Below are 9696 nucleotides of genomic sequence, written 5' to 3'. Positions count from 1 at the left end.
ATTCTTATTATCCTACTGTTTTTATTAAAACTTTCTGAGTCACAAGTAAATCATGATTAATTTTTTTAAAACAGGGGTCCACTTTATCCAACACGATATTTGAAGAGCCCTGATATTTCTGAGTCTGAGACTCAAAGCAGAAAAAAGTAAATAAAGTAAATAATAATGATAATATTTTATATATATATATATATATATATATATATATATATATATATATATATATAGAGCAAGATTTTATGTGGCAAGAGGGTGATGATACATGGAAAAAATGTGTATACTTCTGAGAAAACAAATACATCAAATAATTAAATGCATCACATCCTAATTTTTAATAGGAGCAGATGGATAAGTAATACCGAGGGAGATCTGAGAGCACACAATCAACGGCTTAACCAATGAAAACAATCAAAGCAACAGGCATACAAATAATTTATGAAGTACTTCCAGTAATAACTTTAAACAATATATAGTTGAGAAAAGCTGGAGTTACATTTGTGCATTTCTCAAGAATAGCTTTTGATCCAATTGACCAAACTTGGCAAACAACTCAACTTACTGTAACAAAACAACAAAATGTACAAACAGCGAGTGTCTTTAACAGAAGCTGTAGGTCTGAAATAACAGCCCTGTGAGTTGTGAGGATGCACTCGAGAACTCACTCTTTTAGAAAGTAAATAAGATCCGTTTGATTTCAGATGACAGATCATCCAGTCAGTACGGACACATGCACAGATATCTGCATTAGCTTTAGGAATAAACAATTCATTTTCACATTTGTCAGTTAAAATGAAATCGCATTAGACCATTAAAAGCTTACTTCCTAATGTTCATGAAGCTGGGGCTTGTAATAAATAAAATACTGTGATTATAATAAATATACATTCATAAATAGGCATGTCTGTTTATTTGGTCTGTTCCACAGTGTCATTTTTTCCTCATTAAATAAAAGATTGTTGTTATTGCATTATTTCATTTGTGTAATAAATTGTGGCTGGCTGTGTATTAGGTATGTCTGCAATGGCATCAATAACCAAAATAATAATAATAATACGATTTTGTATGATGTAGCATCTACTCTGCTTGGTGTCTATAACAATGGACCATATTGACCAGCACTGGACCATCAAAACAATTACTTAGCACAGTTTTAATTAAATAAATGTTTATACTCTTAGGTGCCATTTGAGAGATTCAGATGAAGTTTTGTAATGAATAATGTAATGGTTGCACTACTTACAGAAATCTGTAGCGGTATTTCTGCAGAAGCCAGAGGCTCATCGTTTACAGCGTTTGTATTATACAAACAAGGCTAAACTATTTTCTTTTTTGTATCCAAACTAATAAAATATGAATAAATGCAAAAAAAACAAAACAGTAAAGTAAATAATTCAGATACAATACAATATACTGCTAATAATGTTGTAATCTCAGTCTCAGTGGTGATTTCTGGCGTGTCTTTGGTGAACGGTGATGTCTCTGAGGCTCTCTGGGGGTGGCAGATGTTTAAACCTGGCTGTGGTAGTTGTTGGCAGCAGGGTCCGTGTGTTTGAGGTGACACGCGTGACACAGCAGGTGTCCGTCCAGAGGATAGCAGCGGTGACCCTCCTCATCATTCAGCTCCACATGACAGTCCTGCGGGAACAGATTCACACTCACATGACTCCTCTGGTCTTTATTAAGTTCACATGTCAGGGCAGGCGGGCCTCGAGGGGAAGTGGAGATTTGTTGTTCATCAACAAGGTCTCTTTACTTGCATTAACCATTGAGAATAACAATAAATCAGCACAGATGACATGGCTGAGCGTGGTCACTCACCTCACAGTGATAGCACTCCACGTGGTAGTCCTGGTCCATGGAGACCACCCGAATGGTTTCATCTGATCCCTAAACAACCAGTGAGAGGACCACAACTTACCACAATGATATGACCACATGGAAAGCTCTCTCTAATCCAATAACCAAACAGAAAGATCATCTACCATTAATTAACAACTGATAACAATTATTTTCCTTTTCCTGTTAATGCCAGCCTGGACTCACAGGAAATGCATGATTTTACCTTCCTCACATCTTTTAGGTGACAGTATAAATCAAGAATATAACAAAATGAAAATATTCAGAAGATATAATTGCCCTCATGCCATGCAAGATGTAGATGGGTTTGTTTCTTCATGGGAAGAGATTTGGAGAAACAAGCAGCTTTCGTTTTCATGAGACATGAACTGATGGACTGGAGTGCTGTGGATTATTGTGATGTTATTATCAGCTCTCATTCTGACGGCACCCATTCACTGTAGAGCATCCATTGATGAGACACTGATGCAATGCTACATTTCTCCAAACCTGATGAAGAAACAAACTCCTCTAGATCTCGGACGGCCTGTGGCGGAGCACATTTTCAGCTCATTTTTATTGTAGCATGCTTTAACTGCAGTCACGAAGTGAAATTTCCAGTGACTGGGGCTAAATGTTCAGTTTTTTTCCAAATGTTAAACATGACTGTAGAAATGTATTATTATGCTGGTAAACTGTAGGTACTGTATCATGGTAAATCATGCACTATGGTAAAAGTATAATATAATATAGTACTGTGCAATACTGTGAACCATGCATGCATTAATCAATTAAATGCCCTGGTTATCAACATTTGTGTGAGAATGTATAAAGGTTGTTGGTGTTTTACTGCCTCTAGTGTTCATTTCAGCTGGAAATATAGTGAATTTATTTCCCATGAGCCTGGGTTGGTTAATGTTTATTGTGGCTTTCCCAGAAATAAATAATCGAAATGTGATTTTAACCCTTTTTTGCACATAATATAAAATCTTACATAGTTACATTCACTTTATTCGTTTTTTTATAGCCTTTAATATGCATTGTTTTGTTGGACAACATTGGGAAGTAAGTGGAAATAAATAAATAAATAAAAAATTATTAATCATAATAATAATATTAAATACAGATTTTTTAAAATCCAAATAAAAACAAAATACCGAGATATACATCGTATAGCCCTAAAGAAGGGTTAACTGTTCTAGAATGACCTAGATGTTCTAGATAGTTTAAACAAAGTTCCACTCAGTAGAACGTTCCCATGCTCTGTTTGGTTCATTTGTCCCATAACAAGTCAAAACGCATCTTAAGGCTAGATTGACCCTGGCAGTGCTCTAATACAGAGAAATCTGCTTCTATGACAGCCAGAGGATACGGCTCAACTAAATGTCAAACTCTAAGTGATTTCCTGGTTTTACTGATTACTATTAACAGTTAAATGAGATTTGTTTGTGTATGAAGAGAGTTTATGGAGTTCAGGCTGATCTGGTCTTACCTCAGAGGGCAGGATCGGATGATTACATGCTGCACATTTAGGAGCAAGAACTCTGAAGAAGAAAAGAGAAAGAAAACTTATCCCACAGATCATCCACTAAATGTGTTTTTTTTTCTTCTTCTTTCAATTAAAGTCATATCAGCATGACTCTTCAGAGTACTATAACAGAGTACAATACTTTTTGGGCCACTGTATGACTTGGAAGTGAAAGTTCGATTGAGAAGAGGGGAAGAAAGCCACTGGACTAGCTCTTCGATTAGCCTGTGAATAACCCAATCCAGAAGGACAGAGTGGAAAAGCACTGTTTGATTTCATTTCCATATTTCCATATGGTCACCACCTGACTGTCTGTGTCTGGGGTAATCATTGCTCAGTTCACTGCTCAAAGCAAAGGATGCATGGGAAGAATCTGCAGTGCAGCTAAGTGCGTACACACACACACACACACACACACACACACACCCTCAACACAAATAAACTCACAATAAAATGCATAACATCAAGCTACAGCTAGGAAAATGACTGTTGAAGAAATTATGGAAAAAGTTGCAGATAGCACACATCAACCATCAAGTCATTTTATACATCTGCAGTGAATCTTTGTTTGCCAGCCAAAAGTCACGGACACAAGTCATAATGGACAAATCTTATTTTTTAATGGAATGCAATATTTATTATTCATGACTTATTGGTGCACATCAATTTTGATTAAAGATTATGACTTACCGTATTTTCCGGACTATAAGTGGCACTTTTTTTTTCATAGTTTGGCTGGTCCTGCGACTTATAGTCAGGTGTGACTAATTTATCAAAGTTAATTTGACATGAACCAAGAGAAATTAACAGAGAGGAATGGACCAAGAGAAAACAATACCGTCTCCAGCCGCCAGAGGGCGCTCTATGCTGCTCAGTGCTCTTGTAGCCAACACTGAAGACATAGAGCGCCCTCTCGCGGCTGTAGACCGTAATGTTTTCTCTTGGTGCTTGGTTCTAAATAAATGCGACTTATAGTCCAGTGTGACTTATATATGTTTTTTTCCTCGTCATGACGTATTTTTGGACTGATGCGACTTATACTCAGGTGCAACTTATAGTCTGAAAAATACGGTACATGCAACACAGCAATTAGCAAACAACAATCAAATAATATATATATATATATATATATTATATATTAGTGCTGGGCAACTATTACTATTTTTTTGCAAATGATTACTTTTGAATGCATTTAGTTTTGTGCATAATGCAGTGTACTGTGCACTTTTTTCATTTAAAAGTAGGCTTACTGCTATATGAACAAAAGTGTAGAAACATTTGGTTTGCAAACACTTTGAACAAATAAGGTGCTTTTTACAGCAGTTTCTTTTACATAGTAGCAGTTAACTTATAACACTAATGTAATTAACGTAAATGTAAAACCAGGACATTAACAAAAATATTGTATAGTTTGTTATAGAAAAACAAGTTATGTTCAGAGTCCAGAGCCTCGATCATAACATTATAACAGGCATCTTCCTATTCAAGACCTACACGATTGCGTCGCAGCAGAGTTGCCATGATGTACGTGTCATTGCATTATAATGGTTTGTTAGCCTATGCAGTTGAAGCCACTGGATGCAGCTCTGCTGTGATGTTGCAGAAAAAGAGAACATCAATGTGGAGAAGATCTTGTTTACATCAGAACTGAAACCAAGCCGTTCACACAAAATGCAAAAGGGACATCTTCTATCACCGTTGCACTCGAGTCTTGCACAAGACACCCACATGTTTAGAAAGCCATGTAAAATGAATGTAAGTTTAAAATTTTAAAAACATATCTCAAGACTTTATGGTTGGTTTTTTCCCCATCCCACTGCATCTCATGTTTTTAAATGAAAAACGTGTGATCGACTTTCCGCCCTTTGTATTAAACGATGCATGCACACATGATGCTGTTTTGTTTATTGCTTTTTTTAATGCAACTTTATTAATGATAACTGGTTTATGAACATTATTTTAAATATGATGCACTTTTCTTATTCTGCTTTGAATAAACGTGCATTAGTAATATTTTGCTCGATGCGCCCTCTTGTGGCATCAGGAGAGAAGCCAAAAGCTTTTCTTAACCCTCACCGAAATTATGCATTTTAAATTAGAATATAATTAGATATTTGATAATGCAATTGAGAAGTACAAAATTGAAATGTAGTTTTTCAGCTATTTTGACAGCCCTAGTGTATATGGTCGAACCATGTTTGCAGTTTTGGTCATTTTTAAGTTCTTGAATCAAAAGCAGGTTTAAAATAAGGAAATACCATCATTACATAAACTTAATAAATAGGGGAGTTGCTGGGTAGTTGTCACACTTTATACTTGAATCAGTATTTCTCATGGTAGATTTATCAGACAACTTCAACAGGTACAAAAAAAGGTCAAGTCTTGGCTACAAAGAAACCCTTGATATAAAGTAACAACAGATTGAATATTTGCTCATCCTGAGAACAAAGTTCAATCATTCAGTTACTTTTTTCCACCTTCAGTACACAGCTGACTCTTGCTTGACTGTGTAGTTTGTGTCCACTTTTAAAGTTATTACAAAAATATGACGATATTGTATCTAAAAGTGAAGGTTAAAGGGTTCGTGTGATGTGATTTAAATTTCCTTTCTCTTTGGAGTGTTACAAGCTCTTGGTGCATGAAGAAGATCTGTAAAGCTGCAAAGACTAAAGTCTCAGATCGAAAGAGATATTCTTGATCAAAGTTAAGACTCTGCCACGCCCCCTGAAACAGCTCATTTAAACACGCCCCCACATGTCTACATCACAATGTGGCAAGATTAGCATAATGCTGCCCGAATGTTCTAACAAAGGTGAAGCTATGGAAAGGGATTATGGAAAGGGCGTTACATTTCTGACGAGTGTTTGTGGTGATTGGCCAATCACAATACACAGGGGTCAGCTGGCCAATCAGAGCAGACTGCTTTTGTCTGAAGGAGGGACTTTGTAGAAAACAATGTGTTTGAGAGAGATGGGGTATAGAGGACCTATAATAATGTACAGTATTTGAAAAATAATGTGGTTTTTGAACATTAAAGCATGTCAACATATTCTGTTACACCAAATACACTTTGATATTTGATAATAGGCAGTTTAGATGACTGAAAACACACAAGGCCACTGCAAAATCTCCAGTGACAGCAAAACAAACCATTTGTGCAAAAATACAATATATGGCAAAAATAATAGCAGGAAAACACTTCTTTTTGTAGAGTTATGCTTGTGGTCTGCACATAAAAACACACACGACACAGCCAGTGTAGTCTTATGAATGTAATATGTCTTATGGACATAAAAAGCGGTCTGATCGAACAGTCAATGAATAGACACACTTAAACGTATAATGAAGAGTTGTGATTGGCCGTGGACCTGCAGCTCCTCACAAACTCACCTGTGATAGTCCTTCACGCAGTAGATCTTGTTCTCCGTGTCCACAGTGAAAGCCACTCCATCCAGACTCTCGTTACAGATGGTGCAGCGGAAGCAGCCTGGGTGATAAGACTTTCCCAGAGCCTGCAGGATCTGAGGAGGAACACCACGCTCACATGCTAACAAACACAACCAACAGATACACACTTTGTGTGTGACATGCTTCTATCATGACAACGAGCCTCTGTTAGAAGAGAATAAATCTTAGATGTAAGTTACAATGGAGGCACTTTACTTTAAGGGTACCATGTACTAACATAAATTCATAATTTGATTATTGAACTTACTGTGCACCAGTGATATTTTAGTATTTACTATTATTGTTTTTGTTAATATTTTGATTTAAATTTTATTTTAATATTTAGTGTTTTCACTTTAATTTTAGTAAAAGTTTTAGTAATTTTGTGGATTTTTTTTTTTTATATATATTTTTTTATAATATGTCTATAGTATAATTTTATTAATTAGTTTTAGTTATTTTAGTACTTAAAAACAAAAACATCAGAAAGGTTGCCTCGTTCACTTGTTGAAAATATTCTTCATTCAATTTTCTATATAGTTTTTATTAATTTACATTTTAATTTTAGTTTCAGTTAAGTAAATCAACTTAAATTAAAAATAAGTAAAACGTATATATCTATCAAAACCAGTCCCTGAACTTACATTGTACCTAACAATAAATTTTTTGATGCAAGTGCGTAGTAGTTTAAAACACCTAATATAAGGTGGGACTATTACTGAACATCTAGCAACATTTATGTTGACAGGTTAGTTCACCCAAAGATGAAAGTTAGGCCATAAATCTCTCACCCTCAAGGCATCCTGGGTGTATATGACTTTCTTCTTTCAGACGAATCCAGTCGGAGTTTTATTAAAAGTGTCTTTGATCTTTTAAGCCCGTTGATGGCACTTACATGGAAGCAGCCCCAGGCAGATATAGTGTGAGGAAGGCTCATACCAAGGACATTTGAATATGGATATTTTTCAGGCCTTTGTTAACCCCCCAGAGCTGTGAGAGACCATTTTTAATGAATGGGTGCTTTTGATGTCACATCTTTTGGACTGATGCATGGACCCACTGAGTGCCGTTAAACAGCTTGAAAGATCAAAGACTATTTTTAATATAACTCTGACTGGATTCGTCTGAAAGAAGACAGTCATATACACCTAAGAGTAATTTATGGGCTAATTTTCATTTTTGGCTGAACTAACTCTTTAAGGAGGCACTGTATAATAGTGTTACAGATGAAAGCATCCGATTCCTTCAAGCGCTGTAGTGTGATATTGTGACTCACCATGTCCATGATTAAATGTCCACAGACGTTGCATTTGTCGGCAGACTGCTGGAACCCAGAGTACTATCAAAGACAAGAGCGAGGACAGACGTGAGCTTTTCAGCTGACTCTCATTACCTTTGTTACTTCATTTTCTCTAACCCACGCAACATTAACAGCTCAGATATAATCATTTATCTCATTTAAGAACCTTCAAATTAATTTTTGTCTGGAATGCTCATTTGAAGCACCATTTGAGTTCATTTCTTTTAAGCTATTTATGCACCATTTTTTTTTTTTTTTTGGCTTGTCTAAGGAAAATGGAGCAGTAATTTTATTTCAAACTGCTTCACAATACATGAATGTGGTAAACCTAAGCACCTCTCTACACAATCATATCCATAAAACATTTCACAGCTGAATGTAAAAGTCTACTTTTTCCATTGAAATAAAGGTTTAGGATTCAGAAAATTTTAAAATAAAGAGAAAAGCTGTGGGAATTATTCAATAAATGTAATTTATTTCCAGATTACTGATCAAATGAAACGAATAAATCCGTGACACTGATTCTGTACAAACTCAGATTTTCTATCTTCCACTGAAGCTTGAGATTCTCAAATACTGAGACATTCTTCAAGTCAGTTTTGCACAAACGACTTAGCTGATAATCAATGTCTTTTTGTATTAAATCTAAGATAATAACATCTCAGAACGCTGGATCCCACTGGTCTACTTTTTAAACGGCTGAGCCCAGTCGAGCGAAGGTGAACTCATGTTCAGAAACCTGACACCTCAGGACTTTAAAGACATGCTTTAGAGCAGTGCTTTTCAACCTGTGGGCCTGATGGCAATTACTATTAAAATAATGTATAATGTTCAAATATATGAAAATGTCTAAGTCATAGTATAATAACATTATTTCATATATAACTATGCTTCCACTATTCGAGCTCGCTGATTGGATAATCAACCAATTTATCTTAGATATTTTTGCTGCACATGCTACAGAACAACAGCAGTTGTGCCAAGCCGTGCCAGCACAAGTTATTTTCTGTTTATTGCCAGTTTATTCAATAAAGACAGTTAACAAGCTTCTGAGTAATAAGTTATTAACCCAACAATAGCGGGGTCAGTTAATTGTTTTGCAGTGGGCCGCGCAAACATGTGTGTTTGGTTGTGTGGGCCGCAAGCTTAAAAAAGGTTGGGAACCACTGCTTTAGATGATTTGACAAATTCTTCTGACATAACTATGAGCTATGACTGTATGACACGTCTCAAGACATTTTTGAGACATTAAAACCCCATAAAAAAAAAAGATGGGAAGACAGCATACCAGAAAGTCCTCTTCACAAAATACTTTCCCACAAACGTAGTAAAAGGCTTTCCCTCGGAGCTTTCGACCTGCAGAAAACACACAACAAAGACATTTACCATCAATCCAGCGACATTAGACACTGATAAATATGTCAATTAATATTTCTAGTTTATATATATATATATACATAGTTTTTTATTTTTATATTAGTAATTTTATTGTGTTTACTAGTTATTGTTTTTTTTAAATGTCTTTCTCTCTCTCTCTCTCTCTCTCTCTATATATATATATATATATATATTTTTTTTTTCTCCA

General features: G+C 35.5%; 1 protein-coding gene across 2 annotated transcripts in view; it reads right to left on the bottom strand.

The window, feature by feature from the left end:
* Positions 1-286: 286 nt before the first annotated feature.
* LOC113059815 (LIM domain-containing protein 1-like) overlaps positions 287-9696 on the bottom strand; it is a 28229-nt gene continuing 18819 nt past the window's right edge. For both annotated transcript variants that reach the window (XM_026228427.1, XM_026228426.1), the window contains exons 4-9: positions 9400-9467; positions 8088-8150; positions 6755-6885; positions 3329-3380; positions 1819-1887; positions 287-1635 (exon numbers count right to left, since the gene is read on the bottom strand). In XM_026228427.1, the coding sequence (XP_026084212.1) occupies positions 1507-1635; positions 1819-1887; positions 3329-3380; positions 6755-6885; positions 8088-8150; positions 9400-9467 (512 nt within the window). In that variant the 3' untranslated portion in view covers positions 287-1506. The remainder of the gene's footprint in view (positions 1636-1818; positions 1888-3328; positions 3381-6754; positions 6886-8087; positions 8151-9399; positions 9468-9696) is intronic.

The sequence above is a fragment of the Carassius auratus genome, chromosome 41, assembly GCF_003368295.1.
Source record: "Carassius auratus strain Wakin chromosome 41, ASM336829v1, whole genome shotgun sequence".
In the NCBI taxonomy this organism is placed as follows: domain Eukaryota; kingdom Metazoa; phylum Chordata; class Actinopteri; order Cypriniformes; family Cyprinidae; genus Carassius; species Carassius auratus.
The sequence above is the reverse complement of the archived record's forward strand: the minus strand, read 5'-3'. Positions and strand labels throughout refer to the sequence as shown.